The 19109-nt window shown below is 34.9% G+C and overlaps 7 protein-coding genes across 7 annotated transcripts; 2 read left to right on the top strand and 5 right to left on the bottom strand.

The window, feature by feature from the left end:
* Nucleotides 1-1418: 1418 nt before the first annotated feature.
* On the bottom strand, nucleotides 1419-1918 carry Tsp_11451 (conserved hypothetical protein). The gene is made up of 2 exons (XM_003372969.1): nucleotides 1839-1918; nucleotides 1419-1650 (listed from the first exon to the last, which is right to left on the bottom strand). Exons 1-2 carry the CDS (start codon nucleotides 1916-1918, stop codon nucleotides 1419-1421), a joined length of 312 nt encoding a protein of 103 aa, XP_003373017.1.
* Nucleotides 1919-3461: 1543 nt separating this feature from the next.
* Tsp_11450 (conserved hypothetical protein) lies at nucleotides 3462-5398 on the bottom strand. The gene is made up of 5 exons (XM_003372968.1): nucleotides 5197-5398; nucleotides 5014-5139; nucleotides 4732-4809; nucleotides 3603-4665; nucleotides 3462-3582 (listed from the first exon to the last, which is right to left on the bottom strand). The coding sequence occupies exons 1-5, from the start codon at nucleotides 5396-5398 to the stop codon at nucleotides 3462-3464; spliced, it is 1590 nt and encodes a 529-aa protein (XP_003373016.1).
* A 1492-nt stretch (nucleotides 5399-6890) lies between these two features.
* Nucleotides 6891-7226, bottom strand: Tsp_11449 (conserved hypothetical protein). Its single transcript, XM_003372967.1, has one exon. It carries the CDS (start codon nucleotides 7224-7226, stop codon nucleotides 6891-6893), a length of 336 nt encoding a protein of 111 aa, XP_003373015.1.
* A 3619-nt stretch (nucleotides 7227-10845) lies between these two features.
* Tsp_11448 (conserved hypothetical protein) lies at nucleotides 10846-11406 on the top strand. Its single transcript, XM_003372966.1, has 2 exons — nucleotides 10846-11094; nucleotides 11212-11406. The coding sequence occupies exons 1-2, from the start codon at nucleotides 10846-10848 to the stop codon at nucleotides 11404-11406; spliced, it is 444 nt and encodes a 147-aa protein (XP_003373014.1).
* A 1314-nt stretch (nucleotides 11407-12720) lies between these two features.
* Tsp_11447 (ScoB) lies at nucleotides 12721-15555 on the top strand. The gene is given in 12 exon segments (XM_003372965.1): nucleotides 12721-12771; nucleotides 13058-13169; nucleotides 13368-13501; nucleotides 13627-13725; nucleotides 13744-13836; nucleotides 13952-14208; nucleotides 14328-14596; nucleotides 14648-14742; nucleotides 14869-14990; nucleotides 15040-15115; nucleotides 15190-15462; nucleotides 15517-15555. 12 exon segments carry the CDS (start codon nucleotides 12721-12723, stop codon nucleotides 15553-15555), a joined length of 1620 nt encoding a protein of 539 aa, XP_003373013.1.
* Nucleotides 15556-16809: 1254 nt separating this feature from the next.
* On the bottom strand, nucleotides 16810-17605 carry Tsp_11446 (hypothetical protein). The gene is made up of 3 exons (XM_003372964.1): nucleotides 17480-17605; nucleotides 17309-17419; nucleotides 16810-16938 (listed from the first exon to the last, which is right to left on the bottom strand). The coding sequence occupies exons 1-3, from the start codon at nucleotides 17603-17605 to the stop codon at nucleotides 16810-16812; spliced, it is 366 nt and encodes a 121-aa protein (XP_003373012.1).
* A 225-nt stretch (nucleotides 17606-17830) lies between these two features.
* Tsp_11445 (conserved hypothetical protein) lies at nucleotides 17831-18302 on the bottom strand. The gene is given in 2 exon segments (XM_003372963.1): nucleotides 17831-17924; nucleotides 17938-18302. 2 exon segments carry the CDS (start codon nucleotides 18300-18302, stop codon nucleotides 17831-17833), a joined length of 459 nt encoding a protein of 152 aa, XP_003373011.1.
* Between the last annotated feature and the right edge of the window lie 807 nt (nucleotides 18303-19109).

Below are 19109 nucleotides of genomic sequence, written 5' to 3'. Positions count from 1 at the left end.
ACCAATTCATCAGATGTAACGAAAGACGCGAAAATATCCGACAAAGGCCTATGCAACACATTTATCAAACTCTTAGAACAAAGCCGCATTTTGTCTAACTGGCGTCTAAACGACCAGTAAGAAAAGGTGGTGAAAATTTAGCCTGAAGTCGAAAATACTCTTAGCATCGCGCAAAATTAATTTCTGGTAGTGTCTGTTGATAGTTCAGAAAAGTATAAATTATTGTTACAAAATAGTTCTCGACGAAATAAATTACTCAGATGGGATTTCAAAGTTCATATTCGATCCTGGAGTTCATCGACCCCCATTGGACCCCTAAGCTTTTATCGACCCCTTAAAGAGTCCCTTCGACCCCGAGGGGTCGATATCGACCACTTTGGCTACCCCTGCNNNNGANNNCTNNAAGAGAAATTTCATACAATNTACACAAAATGNATAATCACAAATTTTTACTTTAAACAAAATTCCAGATTTTATTTTTTATTTAAATGAAACATGAGAAGAAAAACAATAACTCTTGTGAACAGGAGCGAAAGAAAGATTGGAAGATTAAATTCTTCTGCAAACTAGAAACATTTTCAGAGAACACTTCAGGCAAAATCAGAAAAGTGTTTCGATGCTAACATTCAGCAATCACCACTCCCAGTTTTAGCTGAAAACTGCAGCTGTAGACAATTTATCAATTTTAGATTTTCTCTTTGTACTTGAGTAGCCTTCAACTAGCCTTCATCAGAACAATATCTGACAAATAGAAAAGAACCTTAGGCATAAATCTGATTTAATTGTTAGCTAAGAAGGTAATTTATATGACGAGTGAAAGCAACTGTTGGTTGACNTTTCTTTTAAACCGTACTTTTGACCAAATTAATTATTTGACAATTAAAACGCACTGAGGTTTTGTCAGAATTTTTCTCCGCCTCAAAAGAGAAATTTAATACAATTTACACAAAATGTATAATCACAAATTTCTATTTTAAACAAAATTCCAGATTTTATTTTTTATTTAAATGAAATATAAGAATTAAAACAATAACTCTTGTGAACAGGATCGAAAGAAAGATTGGAAGATTAAATTTTTTTGCAAGTCAGAAATATTTTCAGAAAACAGGCAGACAAAATCAGAAAAGTATTTCGATGCTAACATTCAGCAATCACCACTCCAACTTTTAGCTTGAAAACTGCAGCTTTAGACAATTTATCAATTTTAGATGTTCCCATTCGAGTAAAATCGCCATTAGCTACTCAGCAGAACAATTTCTGGCAAATGGAAAAGCATCTTATGCATAAATTTCATATAATTGCCAGCTAAAGCGTTATTTATCTGATGGGTGAAAAAACTGTTCGTTGCCATTCTATTTGGACATTGTACATTGTATTTGCTTGCCTGTTGTAATAACTCATCATAAGAAATTGATGAATCATATATCCGATATCGTGTATATGAGATTTTTTGTTTGCTGAAATTCTGATGGATACGGCTTTCTGGACTGGACGGCAATGAACAGAAAATAAACACGGAAATAGATTCCGTTATTATTAATACTGGAGTAAGCGAGAAGTACACTTATGAAGCAGGAAGTAAAATGCTGCTGGGCATAAAGCTTGACGCAGCTAATTGAGCTAAACAAATCAACCGTAACGGTGCATAAGCTATTTTATTTAATAGAAAAGACTTCAATTTCTCTTTAAAAAGAACAAGCCGTGATAGAAACGCCAATTAACCAGTTGCTTTCAAGAAATCCTGCCGCTGGTTCCATCAGACAAATAAGTAATAGGTACGCTGAAAACCAACGACGGGTTATGATATATACGGATGAATAAACCAGCGGCAGGACTACCTTGGAGCGGTTTCTTGAAGCGTTGATGTATCTGAAGCCAGAGCCAATTTAATGCCGCCTTTCAAATGGTGGTTTTGCATTATATTTTTTGTATTATATGTTATTATCATTGCTGTTATTATTTGTTGTTTATTTGTCACTTTATTTACATTGTTTGTTATTGTTGTTGTTGTTGTTGTTGAGCATTGAAAAGTAAATTTCATTTATAAAAATTGACTTCAAAAAATAATTAAACTTTATTTAGCTACCATAACAGTAGTAAAACATGGAAATTTTTGTAAATCATACTAAACACTAAAATACTAATCACTAAAAGTACAAAGTAGAAAAGTAAATATTTGAAAGAAAAACAGTGAAAAAATTTTACTGCCAAATTTCAGATCAAATGTTAACATTATGTAATTAAAAATTTCGACCAATGAAATAAAAAAAATTGTAGCTAATCAAAGCAGAAAATTTTCAATCAATGAAAAGTTTAGGCGATAAAGCCAATGCAGTAATTTGCGAAATTTATTTGAATACGATTGAATACAAAATTTATGTTTGTGAAATTTTTCACGAATTTGAATTTCATCATCTCAATGGAAGTGTCGTATTCGATGACAAAAATGAAAACACGCATTCTGAACGACGAACATATCATTCGGATCGTTTCCATTAAGTTGAAATATTGAATCAATTGTAAAACTGTTTTGTCCTGTTGTACCGGTGTCACGTTTGTCATTTATTCACAAAGCATCCAAGTAATTGGATTTGTAAAGAATGTGTCTTTGCACAAGTTTACAACTTTGGCTTTAACGTGAAAATCAATCAGAAACTACAAGTATGCAAATTATTTAATTTATAAATAAGCGGTTATTCATTCGTTTCAAAATAGACACCAACATTCAACAATGACAGGACCAGTGATTTAATTTGATTTGAATTTAATCAGTGAATTTACTGTAATGATACAGATGTTAATACGGTGAATTTAATGAACAAATTTATTTTGAAAAAGCCAATTTTTCAACTAAAGTACGGTTGGCGTTGAATAACAAACACCAACAGAATTAATTCATTTCAGCTAATAAAAATCTACAACTACTGAATTATCGAAATTTATACTGGAATAAAAAGGATATATTTGTTTTCTTTAACTACACACACGACAAAATTATCCCTTCAGAGTAAAAATACCAACTATAACATTTCATGTGGCTGGTTGTTGTTGTTGTTGCGTTTCCTCAGCAGCAGCAGCAGCAGCATCAGCAGCAGCAGCATCAGCAGCAGCAGCAGCAGCAGCAGCACGCAGCATCAGCAGCAGCAGCATCAGCAGCAGCAGCATCAGCAGCAACAGCAGCAGCATCTTGTTCCAATGTCGCTTGGGATTCTGTAGCCGTATTCTCTTCAATATGACTATAGATGATTTCAACAATTTCATTATAGTTTACTTGAAAATAAAATTGGAAATCTTTCACTCGCTTCAATTCGCAGCTTGGATCAAATAAGGTGATGCATTTAGCAGGAAATTCTTTTTGTTCAGTCACATTGAGGTGGCTCAAGTATCTACTAAAGCCACAGGGCATTTCAAAATTGATCAAATAATTCACCACGCCCAAGTGGTAATATGTGAGCGAGATATCAGTCGAAACCAGCATGTTGATTAAACCAGTCTTGAATAGGGACGTCGTTGTTTCTCGGTCCAATTGGTCGTAGTCGCCGTGCAGGCTGAGCGCCTTGAAGCCTTCCAACAATAGCATCGCTGCCAAAATGTTGGCCAACCGCTTCCGGGTGACAAAGATGACAATTTTGGGTGCTTGATTTTTGTTCGGATGTTTTAATACAAAATCCTTGATTAGAGTCAAAAATTGATCGATCTTATTAGGTTCGGCTGCGATAAACTTCTGAGTTATTATTTTCTTTCGGCTATCATTATCAACACCGGTGAAGTTCACTCTAACCAGCCCATTACAGTTCAAATACGAATCCGTGAATGTTTCCACTTCCGTCGATATGCTGCTGGAGAATGCGGCTGCTAAAAACTTCACATTAGGTCGCACATCCGCAATCATTCTCGTATTCACACATTTTCTCCCTCTCAACATTTTGTCAATTTCATCGAAGATAAAAAATCGACAATAGCACAACGACAGTAAACCATCTTTCATGAAGCGAGTTATACATTCCGGAACCCCGACAAGAATATCGCATCCATTGAACAATGCCGACAACTGTTGCTTAGCGAAGATGTCACCGTACAGTCGTACACAACGGAAGTCAGTACCGCTTAAAAGTGTTTCGCACAGTGTGTAGACGGTAATTGCGTCGTTCACAGAATTGACGACAATGACCGCTTGGGGTGTCCCTTTGTCGCGTATTTTCGAACGATGGTGTAATTGGGATACAATTGGCAGCAAATAAGCTAGTGCATCGGTCGACGTGCGACTGCCACAAAAAAGCACATCTTTCCCATATTTAAATGCTGATTCAGTTCCCCAATAGGCTCTGGTCGTAAAATCGACCTTCAATGCTTGCACTTTTGGCAGCAAAGCGACATCATAGCCGAATTCTTTGAATATACTTGCATTGATAGCAGAATCGGTTCGCAATGGCTCATTCGCATCACGTGACTCGTTTACCGACGTTCGTTCATTAGCCTGCTTTGGTGGTTCATTCGGAATTTTCGCAGGACATAATACTTTACCGTTGGCTTGTTCGCTCTTCCGGACATTTCCTTCGTTCGACTCCTTTAAAACGCAACACAATTTGCTATAATCGGCTATCGAGAGCTGCCCAAAATTAACTTGTAATGTGTCGACGAATGGCGCTACAGGTAGTCTTCTAGCTGAAAAAGAAATAAAATTGCCTCCACAAAAATGATTCACAAGAATTTTCGCTAAAATAATCCCACCCCTTTGGCGAAAGTGTCTTTCCTCTGACTTCATCGAATTGGCAGAAATACCATTTCTGCTGTAATGCCGACGGTGTGCTGAAATTAAAATCATTCAAAAAAAGTAGCGCTTAAAAAAAACCCAGCAATACCGCTTCTGCGGTTCATCCCCGCACGGTGATACTTCACTCTTTTGTAAAATTCACGTTGATCGATATTGCCATCACCGAAAATCTCTGTGCAAAATAAAAAAAAACATATCTTTTACACCAGAAAGAGCTACACAGAGTTTGGGTTGGTTACTTAATTCAGCATGACGCAAATAATTTCCCTTTTTCATATCTACTGGAACATTTTCAGATCTTTCTTCACTTTCACAATCACTCGAGTCATTGTAAAGAGTCGAATCGCTGCCAGTGTCACTGTCATCTATAAAAACATTATTATGAAGACAAAAGTTTTCACAGTTTGAAAATTTTGCATTACTTGTAAAAGTGTCGTCTAGGATTTCGCATTGTTCTGAACTACTACGTTCACTTGTAACGCTCATCTCCTTATTCTCCTTGTGGCCATTTGTTTCATTTTCTACATTAGCATCCGCAACGGAACTGTCCGAACCATCATGAACACTGATTGTTGAGGTGTCTTCTTCAGGGAACTGCTTTTCTTGATTAATGTTGTCTGCCATTTCTAAAAATATTAAGAACATTGCCACTACTGCATGACACTGTCAACTGAAAATACACTCGCTGGAAGCATCCGAAAAATCAAACATCAAAAAACTGAAAAAGTAAATACCTCAAAAAACAACACGCGTTCAAAAGTAACATTCTAATCAGCTCAAAATTAGTTAACACAAAAATAAAAAAAAGTAAACATATTCAATCTTGCCAAAGATAAAATTTCCTAAAATTATTTGTTTATGACAAATAACAATCTATTACTGCACAAATAGAAGCGTTCACTTGACAATTCAAAATACAAATAATACAAAAACAAACAACAGTGAACGGAAATTCATACCTTGCGCTGTAACTTGAAAATAAACGCTAAATAAATTCCATTATTCAACAATCTGTCAAAATAATTATAATTTTTATAATCAATTTAATTTCACTTACAAGTAATTTCCTTAATTATATTCGATTAAAAGTAGATATAATAATTAGTCGTATCCTTAAAAGTGTTACGTCATCATTATTATACGACGCAACCGATAACAAATGACGACATCCGACAGACTGCCACACACGCAACAGATCATCGCCAACGTTACAAACACTGTAGTAAATAAAATTCAGGCACAATTACCATATTTTAAATGAAAATATTTTGAAATCATTTGTCAGACCATTTAATTTTTTAATATTTAGAAAATACATATATTTTAGACAAAAATTCATATTTACATGATTATGATAAACTGATCTGACGACAAGCGTCGCCAAAAATCGCCACTTTATAACTTCACTAATACTGTATGATTTTGTTTTTGTTAATTAACCAATTAATTTTAAATCGCTATTTATAATACTTTTTATTATTTATTTTTCTCTACTTTCATAATTTTTCAGTTTTTAAGCATAATTTCTTAATTATTCTATAATTTAAATTGAAATACTGTTATATAAAAAACTTATTAATTAATTATTTTCTCATTTTAAATAAATAATTATCCGTGACTGACATTTAGAAAAGTTATACAGTTATGATCATCTACCGTAAAAATTGTCACATGTACGATAAACAAACTGGACCTTGAAGATCAAATTTTAAAAAATATACGAAAATAGGAAAACAGTGTGATGCAGGCAATGTTTTACCATAACCTCTATGCGTGGGTGTATGCCACGCGCCGCCCTGGCCTGCTGGTTCCACGGTTTCCACGTTTCCGCGTCTTCCCTGGAAAGTATCGTTCTCTAGCAGTTTTCTGACCACGCGCGCGGTTCTTCCCGACGTCTTGTTATACGGTTTTGTTTATAACCACGTCACAACACTAGCGCACACGCACAAACGCTGTTCACAACTCCACTTCGCTCACTACTCCTGACCACTAGTGGACGGTCGGTGCCTAATATATTCTGCCTCCGAGTCGCGGCACACGGCTTGACCTCCCGTAAAGCCTTTAATTGGCGATAATTGTTTGGTTCGCTCCAGGGGGCCAGCTCTGATTGCTCATATCATGTCGCGTCTTCCTTTGTTGCCCAGTCGCCTGGATGCCGGCAACTTCTTGTACCATTGTTCGGGGATATTCTGATATGGCAGGTGCCGTGGCCTTCTGACCGCGCAGGACGTTTCTGATTAGTCTTTGTACATGTATCTATTGGTGATGTAAGCAACATGACCGTGTAAATAAAATGGCGTATTTGAGTGTCACCAATATCACATATAGAGAACAAAATGGGGTATGGATAATAAGAGGACAACATTGATTCGGTGCTGATAGAATGTAATATACACCTGCAGGTACTCAGTCTTCCGTAATCCGTTGCATGTATGTAGCGGTGAGTCTGCATCCTGTCATCTCTACGCAGTTAACTCATCATTAAAATAACTGTGCAATATTGTGTTTACTTTAAATATAGTCGTATTATTAGTGTTAGCCCTTTGATTAGTTCACAGACGTGTCTGGCAAACGCGATTTTCTTCTTTTGTCCACTCTCGACTCTGACCTCTACCTTTGATTGACTCTTATAAATTGATCTCTAATTGACTGATGACTTATGCTATTTTATTAGCAATTCAGGGTTAATCTGTGATTGTTTAATGGTTGCTCACTAAATTTAAGGCCGTTAATCCTGTTTTGCATATCGTTCTTTTCTCGATATACTTGTTTCTGCTCTCTTTTCTGTATGTTTGACATTTTCGGTTCAGTGTTGGAACCGAATAATGACAAAATTAAATTTGTATGCACCCAAAAAAATAGCGACATTTGAAGAAATAAAAGGATAAAAAAACAGTTTTTCTCTTAAAATATTAAGATAAAGTTTTGTAAGCAGTACAATGTGAAACCGTGAAGGATTTTGAAAACACCATTAAAAAAATCAATATGCCTTCAATTTAGTAATAAATTAATCTGAAATATCGATACGCTTTGCTACAGAATGTAAAACAGTCTTCTTCCTTCATTTTATGCTTGAAAGGACACACGTAGAAACGGAGCACCTGTGAAGCAGTAATCACGAGGCTTATATATATTTAGTTTTGAAAACATACAATTGATCTTCTTCGTTAATAGCATAAAAACAAGTTGTGATAAAGCATTCTACTAATTATTAAATGAAAATTTCACAGTTGCACATCAAAAGCTTTGTTTGCAAAAATAGAAAAAGATGAAAACGTCAGGTTCTACAGTAGCTGGATAACCGAGTATAAAAGTGACAGAGTGAACGAATTATAGTGAAAACCCCTATCTCAGGCTAGTTGTTTTACTGAAGATTTGAGAAAGAATGTTTCATGACATCTCATAGCAAATTTATGCCAAATGAAAGTGATCTTGATAAACTTGTAAAACCAAAGAATATGCAGATGGCAAGGAACATTTTTCAGCGAACGGTGAAAAGCAGCATAGTGATAAGGATGTTTGATAGAGTCGAGAAGAAGGTGGAAGTGAAAAGTGAGAGGTTTCAAATTTTATGTTGGCAAAATTCTGCAGTTGGTCATGTCACAGCTTTGACTTACAATTGAAACAAGAGCTTATTTATTTTCTTAATTTATGATGAAATACTCAGATAAATATTTTCTTTTGAAACTTTTTCTTATGAAAATAGTTTTATTTTAGAAAAAAGAGAAACTGTATAAATTTCAATCAATTTTGTTTACAAAAATTCAAAAATTTCTTATTCTTACCATTCATTATTCTCAAGTTTCTCAAGTGTTTCAAAAGATCAAAACTGCAGATAGTGTGTAGTATTGAGCTGAGATTGATATTGAAACAATTTTTAAAATCAATTCTGGTGTAACATGGTGGATGAATAATTTTTCCTTAACGTAATTTCTGATTTGGATCAGCAGCAAGTAGGATTGCTTTCAAAGAACATTTTATTACTACAGCATACAGCGAAACACAAGAACAAAAATAAGGAATAAACAGTAAAGGGGGAAAATCACACAACAAGTAACATGAAATGACTAATACTGAAACGAATAGCACAGAAACGCTTTTTATGTTGGAAAGCAATGCTTTAGCCCGGAGCAAAATTTTAAGCAAGCTTATCCCAGACGTCTGAGTAAACAACGCTGCCTAAACTAGCAACGCTGTGTTGATTCGTCGCTATGTAGATCCATTGGCTACATTGTAATTTCACGTATCTCATTTTCAGCAAAATCTCACACATCTCACACAAAATGAAGTTTTCTGATTTACATAAAGAGAAGAGGTGGTGCTTTTATAGATGCAAAATTAAGTGATGCAAAACAAAGAAAGTGATTAAAAGCACTTTTGAAAAAGTTCTTCAAATGTTGAACAAATTCATTAAATGGTTAGTTTAAAGTAAAGCAAATTTCTCAGAATTGACCAGCAAATGATGCAAAAATATCATTAATTATATTCATGATTATAACAAGAAAAAAATTTTGTTTTTAACCCTTTGATGGATGTTGGGGTGTGGCACACCCCATTTTAAAAAAACACGCGTAAAAGGCCGGAAGTATGTTCAAGTTTTATGAAATTTGTTTTATTGGATAGTATGAAGAATGTTGTATATATTGACATGAAAGTATTTTCAATTTTGATAATTTTAAAGTCTTTTATTGGCAAAAATACAACAAAATTAACGTTAAAAAATCGTCACTCTTCAGTTTTTTTCTTTGTGTAAACTTAGTTTCATAAAATTCGTAAAACAAATTACAGATTTGAGTGAAGCCCGTTATTTTGCACATTTTCATATCAAACTCAGGCCTATAGTCATTTTTTTGGTTGCAAAACGACTACGTTTTTCTAAGCCCTTTCTATAGTTTCAACATAAACATATGGAAAAGTGATGAGCAGGAAATCCATATTACACATTTTTTTTGATTTCAGTATGTATTATTTATTTACTTTTTTGTATTTTGATTAAAGTTTCATTATTTGAAAAAAATTTTAAGTCTCTTCTAGCTGAAAATCTGACAAAATTGGCATAATAAATCTGTTGATCTACGTTTATTTGGACGTGCTATGATTATCACAGCAATGCTCACAAAAGCTGTATGATGATCATTGCAACATGGCGGTATATTCGAATTTCCGCTAATGCTTGCCGCTTCTATTCATACACCCCACCGATGCTTCATAATCCTAAGCAATTGCCAAAAAGTTGCAAGGAATAATATCACGGACCGTCTACTGATTTGCATGTTAAATATTTACCCTGTATTTATTTTTTATTCGTTTGATTGAGTGTATAACAGTCGATATCATCGGTATCTTCTTGCATGCAAGCTTGACAGAAGTGGATGGATTGTCAGGCGCATTATTTTAAAAAAACATTGTTATTTTAGTATTTACTTCATGCATTACTGAAATTTTGCGTTAGTCTCACGAAGTGTTGGACTATGCTAGCATGAAAGCGGACATTCTACACTTCCAGAGTATATGTTTGGACTAGTTGACTAGTCCGGAGCAAGCGTCTGGAATCGCGGGACTGTTGCTGCCGTAAACCAACCTCCCATTTGCAGCGCCTCCTTTTCCTTCACCTTAATGTTTTTATCTTTTTCATCATAGCATTAGTAGCATTTATTTAGCTTCCCAATAATTCATATTTTTCTACTTTCAAATATTAAAGTCAGTTAACTATATTATTTCCTTCAGTATTAAGCATTACAATGAAATATCTTTCGCATTATTCTAAAACCATCATTATGAAAGAGTAAATTAATGTTTTCCTATATTGAAAGTAAAAAAAACGAAAAATGGTAAACTATTTTTTTACTTCACAATAAACAGAAACTGGCATTATAGTTATCACAAATTATTTATTGCATGCTTCAAGATTAGACGCTGCAATACGAAAAATGTTATAAACGGCAGCATTCTCTAAACATACAGCTGCACCTGGAATTTGCTTTTCAGTCGCCTAAAATAAAGAAATTTCACATATATTAAAAATTATGAATATAATTCATTTCAATAATGTACTTTATAATCAGAGGCAGATGCGGAAACGCGGCAAGAAAGCCTCCCATCCCGCCCAGTTCAAAGACGCCGCCGACGAGGACCGCGGGTGGCTTCTGGTGACAGACCCTCATGACCGGACACGTCGATACCCAATTAGCCATTGTACGGCGTGTCGTTTGGTCATTGATCCGAGGGCACGCCGGTCGCTGATGATCCGTGGGAGCAGCAAATCAAAGCCCCCGCGTAACGAGCCGCTGATTTACAGAAGGGCCGCAAGCCGGGGGACTGTCAGCAAGACAATAGAGGATCAAATTTCAGTTGATCCACCCCGGTGCCCCCCCCCGCGAAAGCCTTCTATATATTGGAACGACAAAACCGAGAGGGATCTTCTATCTTTTTATCAGAGCGAGAGCGCTGACCGACATGGAGACGAGTGGTACGTGTGGAGGTGTGTTCAGAGAATGTCGACGAGAAGACAAGGCCGAGTGAGCGAGAAGGAACAAGCACAGTGCGACGGCGGACGAACTGGCGCGGACCCGGAGGCAGATCGGCCGGCCCCACCCGGCAGCGTGCCGTTACAGTTCAATAAAATACAGTAAATGTACTGCGTTCAACGACCAGTAAAATAGGGTTGTGAAAATTTGGCTCGAAGTAGACCAAACTGAATTTTAAACGATGTTGATTTATTCAATTTAATTCAATTTTAATTGAATCAAGAACGGGGAATGATACAATAGCTGAATTTGCAAGGCTAAGGTTTCTTGCTTCTCTTCCGTCCTCACTCTTGTTTATACATGTTGGTTGACCTCATTCCGCGTTTGTTAGCTTAGCTGATAGCTCAAATTTCCGAGGAAAAATCCAATTAAAATGGATTGTTTGTGCAACCGTTTAATCTGTGTGGCTCCTGTGATTGCAACAGCCGCGCTTTCAGAAACATTCAGTTTTGACAAGTTGTTAGTAACTGATCCCTGAGGTTGTGACAGGTATACAGCGTGGACGCTGACCCTTTGACCGTTTTATTGCCATTTCATTGTCCACCGTCAAGAAAAACAAGGGTGTCAGCTTACATTGCCACCATTGTTTGGTTGCAGTAAACAATATTTTGATCGTAAAGAGTTTAAAAATTGATGAACAGGTATAGAGAAAAGATTTCTCAAAAGATGTGATTATGGCATTCCTTATCAGTTTATCAAATCAAGACAGCCAAAATTTTTGTTAGAAATTTATAATAAATCATAGATTAAATACTGAAAATAATTTTTATCATTTATGCAATGATTTTTAGATTTTAAGGTACTAAAAGTTTAAGTTTAATATTAATTCGTTTTATAATACTTGTAAATCATATATTTTTACAGTACTTATTATTTAACCGCATTTTATATTTTTTTAGCTACATTGTAATGCTTGAAATTTTGAGCGTTAAAAATATTTTTACTTAATGAGAAAAACATTTAATCAAAAACATTTTAAGCATCATATTTTATTGGATACATATATGAAAATCTGGCAAATGCAATTACTAATTTCTTATAAGTAAAATTTATTTGTGCGCATTAAGTGCGCAAGTTTTTCTCCTGTATTTTTATATAATTAAATTATGCTGAGATGTATTTTATGAAGCTGTATCTCATTTCTATGTTGCGTGTTAATGGTTTTACTTCTGATTGAATAGAAACGGTGAAAATGTTGGGTTCTTTGAGTTTAAACATTTAAATGTTTTATAAATCTGTGATGAAATACTTTTCTGTATTTTTCTTTCTTTCTGTTTTAATTTATGTATTTTCCTTTTGTTTTATATGTGAAATATATAATTCATCTACAATGAGCTAGCTGTGTTGTACTTTTCCAGTATCAGATTACTACTTTTAGGTTAATTGATGTTGGGTACTACATCTATCAAATCTTAAAACATGAATTCATTTTATCATCAGCTTCGCAGTTTGAAGTATTCCATGTTTAAGGTTTGTTTTGCTGTTGTGTTTTGTTGTGCAGATTTTATATTCAAGCGAAAATGCAAAGGCTCATCGCAAAATACGATATTTTTTTTGTCCTGTAATGTATTTTATGGCGAATATTGGCTTTTATTTTGTTTAAAATGATTTGAATTTAATGCTAAATATATTTTTAAGAAACGTTACAAAATATGTCATTAAAAAAAGATTTTTAATATTATTTCCTAATATTATTGTTACATTTTATGATTTTATTTATTTATTTGTTTATTGTTGACAGCATTTATTGTTTTAGGTGCGGAAGAACTGCTTTTCATGCACTACGTTTCTTAAGAAAGATAAAGTATATCCAAATCCTTTGGAAGCTGTGAAAGATGTTCCTTCAGGAGCAACACTTCTTGTTGGTGGTAAAGTGTTTTGTGCAGTTATGATGTATTAATTTGTTACTTATTGTTTGATATTGTTTAATAATTGTGACCAGTCTGTATGAAATCTTAGGAAAGTTAATGAAAATTGTTTGCATTATAATATTTAAACTGAATTTTGACTATTAATGAATGAAGTTTTTTATATGGTTTATTTTAATGAATGAAAAAATCAATTAGGTTTTGGTATATGCGGCACTCCAGCAGGTTTACTTAAAGCACTGGTTCAAACGAAGATAAAAGATTTGACAATAATCAGTAACAACTGTGGGCTAGAAAATTTTGGTATTGGTTGGCTATTGACCAATCGACAGGTATGTTCTTTAAAAATGGTAGAATTTTTTATATCAAACTTATTTTTATGAATAAAGCATTGTGTGAAATGGTATTTGTTTCTTTTATTTTGGTTATGTTATTGTAAACTTCACTTAAATTTTAGTGGACGTTTATTTTATTAAATATTGACAGCGATATGAAATGTAGAATTTGTACGTCATTAACTATTTCTTCTGGTTGTGTCGCGTTTGTTTATTCTAATGTTAAATAACATCTTTAGATAAAACGTATGGTTTCTTCTTATGTAGGCGAAAATGAAGAATTTATGCGGCAGTACAAAGATGGTGAATTAGAGTTGGAAATAATACCGCAGGTATTGCGATAGTTATCTGACTTATATGATAATATTAGTTTTACGAAAAAAAACTTATTAAACTTATTTTTAATTAAATAATAATACCATTTAACACATTTTATTATTAAATTAGGGTACACTGGCTGAAAGAATTCGCGCTGGTGGTGCTGGAATTCCCGCATTTTACACTCCTACCGGGCGTTCAACTTTAATAGAAGAAGGTGGCTGGCCGATAAAATTCAAAAAAGAGGGTGGAGTGATGATGATTAGTGAAGGAAAGGAAAGACGTAATTTTAATGGAATGCCATATATAATGGAAACAGCTATAAAGAGTGACTTTGCACTGATTAAAGCTTTTAAAGCAGATCGAAGTGGCAACTTGATATTTAGGTATAAATCAAAAAAAGTATATATATATATATATTTATATGTAAACGGGCATACATTATGTAAACATCTCATGTATAAAATGCTTTCTGTTCAATATAATTTTAATATTTATTGTTTAGAAAATCTGCACGGAACTTCAATCCACCGATGTGCAAAGCTGGAACCATTTCCATAGTTGAAGTAGAAGAATTGGTTGAAGTTGGCGAATTGGATCCAGAAGATATCGACGTTAGTGGCATTTACGTTGATCGCATAGTGAAATCCAATTATGAAAAGCCCGTCGAAAATCTGATTTTGTCTGCTAAAAATTTGGAAATAAATCCGACTTCAGAAATTCACCATCGAATTGCCAGGCGAGCGGTAGCAGAATTTAAAAAAGGAATGTATGGTATGTATGTGTATATTTCTGTTTGATGAAATTTATTTTTAAAATTTAAAGTCAACCTTGGTATCGGCATTCCATCTATTTGTGCCTCCTATATTTCAAAAGACATGGACATAACGTTTCAGTGTGAAAATGGTGTACTGGGTATGGTAGGTAATTGAAATTATTTAAAATAAACATTTTTTAAACTTAATAAAATGAAAAGAAATGCAGGATAAAATTGATTGTTTTATAAATAAACTTTGTTGAAAATTTATAAATCTGATTTTATTAAGGGTCCTTATCCAAAGAAAGATGAAGAAGATGCTGATTTGATTAACGCTGCAAAGGAATCCATAACTGTTTTAAAAGGTGCATCTTATTTTTCAAGTGACGAAAGTTTTGCCATGATTCGTGGGTATGTTCATGCATTGATTCTGTACTGATTATATGCATGACAATTTTAGGGGTCACCTTGACGTTGCTGTCCTTGACGGGATGCAAGTATCACAGTATGGTGATTTAGCAAATTGGTTTAATCCAGTAAGTATTTTTCTTTTAGCAACGTGATTTCGAGTATGTCCGTATGTCAATATAAGTATGTATTTATTTTTTAGAAAAAAATGATCAAAGGTATGGGGAGTGCAATGGATTTAGTGAGCTCACCTAACAGTCGTATAATTGTCTGCATGGAGCATCTCACGCCAGATGGTGAGCCGAAAATTGTACAGTCCTGCGAATTGCCTTTAACTGGTGAAAAATGCGTGGACATGATTATCACTGAAAGATGCGTATTCACAGTGGACAAATTGAATGGATTGACTCTGGTTGAACTAGGAGATAATGTCAGCATGGAGAACGTTATCGAATCTACTGGATGTGAATTTCAGGTATTTCAATTTATGTTGTTTGAAAAAGAGTTTTTGACGCAAGTTTTTTTGCAGGTTGCGGATGTTGTTATGCCCATGAAAGATATAAATTAGCTCTTTGCTTACATGGAAAATATTCTTAAACAAATCATGAACTCGAAAATGGAACTTTTTCATTTAACAGTGCATAAGTTTCTTAACAAAGAAATAGAGGCATCTTGCTTAACAGACTTACTGCAGACGTCATACTTAATAATGCAATATTTTTTATTTTATTTTATTTTATGAAATAAGTAAAATTAATTTTTGACTTCATTTATCGTGTTCTGTTTCAGGTCGGCACTCTGATTTTTACGCAAACGTTTTAAATTTAAGAATTTAAGAAAATTCAAAAATTTCAATAAAACTGTTATGAATCGTACGTAACCCAATGACAGTAGGGATGATATAATAGGGGAAAGAGTTGTGTTCCCATTCTCTTATTTGTTGAAAAATTTTTATTCGTGTTATTTCTTGATTGGCTTCAAGTGTTCTTCGTTTTCCTGGCAACTAAGCATAGACCTTTCCTCTTGCTTGTTAATCTGCATCTAAATTCTATATTATTATCTGAAGGATAGTTTTTTCTGTTTAGTCTTACAAAAAGTATTTCATTTTCTGGAACATACTTTTGAGGAAATCCAATATTTCCTCTGCCTGCTGGCATGTTTCATTTTGTATGCTCTGCCTTCATATACACGGGAGATACTACCGTCATAATTTGGCACAAGACGTACTTCAGATATATTAGCCCGTTTGAGTATAAGGAATATAAGAGAAGAATATTTTTCTTCTACCTAGTAGCTTAAATACTGTTCAAGAGAATGTCAACTAATAGTTGTTTCAGCTCGTCAGACAGAGTACGTGCTTGCTCACAATTCTAATTCTGCAAGTTGCATGCATATGGTGCGTGAGCGTTTGTCTAAAGGGCTGCTCTGAACTTCTGAGAATCAAACTCCTCTTCCTTTTTGTGATTCGCTGTTCGCTGATAGGTTGCACGCAATTGATCAGTAATTGGCTAATGACTTCTGCTACTTTATTAGCTAATCATTATGATAAGTGATTAGACGGATAACTTGTGCCATTTGATTAGTTATTCAGCTTTGATCTATGATTGGGTGATTGTTGTTCATCAACGTTTTTCCAAATATGGGGTGAATTTCTATTAAATTACGTTATATGGACATGAATAATAACATTTCCCATTTTTTAAAACGCAGCTGTCTTTGCATATGATGTAATAGTGTTAGCTAACTTTTATTGCATCAAAGGAATTATAACAATAACAAAGTAAATACGCTCATAACTAATATTTAACTTCTTTCCATTTGCTCAGTCTTTGTGTGTATATTTTGAAGAACATGATATATATGTACATGTGAATATGCGATATGTGTATAAGAATTTAAAAACGTGTCTTGCAGCTTTTGAATACGGCTTTAAATACGTGTACATATTAGTCTATAACATAAATGATTTTTCAGTTTTACATTTCGTTGTTCACATAATAAACTGGCTTTTGTAATTTTTTTCACGTCTGTGCTAATCATCAGACTGTTTTGCACAGAAAGATTTCCGCTTTTTACTACAAGCGCTTCCGAATTAGGCAAATATATAGTATACAGCTATGTGTTACAACAGCAGCCAACAATCAACAACAAACAAATCTGAACTATATTACATATAATACAATGGTCAAAATAAACTATACAATAATAATGAATAAAATATATGCAAGGTGCTATAATCGTACAGGTGAAGAAGTATGATAAGCTAGCTGTAGCTCTTAAAAAATGTTCTGTAGTAATTTCATTACGATGTAATAATCTACACGTAAGCGTGCGCTACGTCTTACGAAGCCCATTTCACGCGTATAGTCATCATCCATTTGCTGCACTACCGTCTCGGTTTTACCCTGTTCATCGATGATCAGTTGTAGAAACTGATAAAACCCCAGGTGGTGCGTGCTTTCGTGCTCTTTTTGTCATGCGGTTGTGCCAACCTTCCATATGGTTGTTAATCCGCATAGACACACCATGAACATTCCAAAGTAAAATTTTATTGGTCGGAAGCCACTCCCGCTGGAAGTACCGGAACAAGGCTTCCAACTGACTCGACGTCCCAACATTAATGATTTCGAAACCCGCGGGTACAAGGTTCACCAGCAAAAATGCTAATGCTATTAGTATTTTTACTTTTTTTTTCTTATTTCTTGATTATTTACATAATTGGTTCTTATGCCAAGCCGGCCGACCTGCCGAAGCACAGCTTGGCAAAAGTGGAAGAAGCAACCTTGCACTCGGATGTAGGGAAAGTTGCCTTGAATAGCAGGGATCAAGTTTGTTGCGAAATCTCAAACAAATTTCGCCGGATCAAGTAGGGCGCCAAGTTCTTCCGCTTTGGAAAGGAGCACTTCAAATATGCGGCTATACATGGGCAGATCTTTCCTAAAAGTCAAACAATACATGACGGTCAGTAACCATCATAAATGAAAGATGATACCAGGATGGGACAATCTTAAAGGTCCCATCCCCGCACCAGCAGTTACTCTCAGTCAGCAGCCTTACACAAGCCTCGGTGGCAAAAATCAATATATCATTGATCGGTGAATGATACATTAAAAATTGCTCATCGGATTTTGTTGTTGTGTGCTCAGCAGTGAGCTGCAGCTCCTGCCGAGTTGCAGATAAGCGTGGGTATTTCCGGGCCCGAGGGTTGTACATTGTGTGCCGCGCCTGGTCCCACATTGGAAAATGCGCAGCAGTTTCCAGGATGGTGGAGGCATTGCTTGCCAGCTCATCGAATATTTCCATCACCAGTCTCATATATCCTATGAGGCCAACCGTTTCAACTCGGCAAGCTGCTGATGATGGTAAAATGCGTGGGGGTTTACCGGGCAGCTTTCCGCATGCTCACTTATGAGCGGATGACTTCTGTGGCTTCCAGATTTGTGGACAGTGTGCCACGGCAGCCTCTTGATCTCTAAATTGGAGCATAAATGGCTCGATTGTCATATTAGAATGATAATAACGTTATATATTGAGACAGTTCTGCTTACTTCAGTACACATCCAATATTTATCATTACGATTTGTCCGCTTCAGTGTGTAGAATTTTCTTTTCTATACTAATTTCTGTTGGTGCCTTTTTGTAGTTACGAACTGAATTAAATCATTATTTGCCTCCATCATTTAAAGATATCAAAGGAACGATAAGAAAAAGAGTACAAGGAAGTTTACGATATACACAGCAGTAAGAGGAAATAGCATTTGCATTTCCTATTAAATAGCTTATGCACCGTTCCGGTTGATTTGTTTAGCTTAATTAGCTGCGTCAAGCTTTATGCCCAGCAGCATTTTACTTCCTGCTTTATAGTATACTTCCGCTTACTCCAGTATTAATAATAACAGAATCTATTTCCGTGTTTATTTTCTGTTCATTGCCGTCCAGTCCAGAAAGCCGTATCCATCAGAATTTCAGCAGGCAAATTTTGGATGATGTCTGATATTTGGTTCATCAGCTTCTTGTAATCACTCATTACAAAGGGCAAACAAATACTGTATTCCATAGAATGTCCACTAACAGTTGTTTCGCTCATCAGCTAATAACACGCGTACGCAAAGCACTGAACTC

The sequence above is a fragment of the Trichinella spiralis genome, assembly GCF_000181795.1.
Source record: "Trichinella spiralis strain ISS 195 chromosome Unknown Scfld7, whole genome shotgun sequence".
In the NCBI taxonomy this organism is placed as follows: Eukaryota; Metazoa; Nematoda; class Enoplea; order Trichinellida; family Trichinellidae; genus Trichinella; species Trichinella spiralis.
The sequence above is the reverse complement of the archived record's forward strand: the minus strand, read 5'-3'. Positions and strand labels throughout refer to the sequence as shown.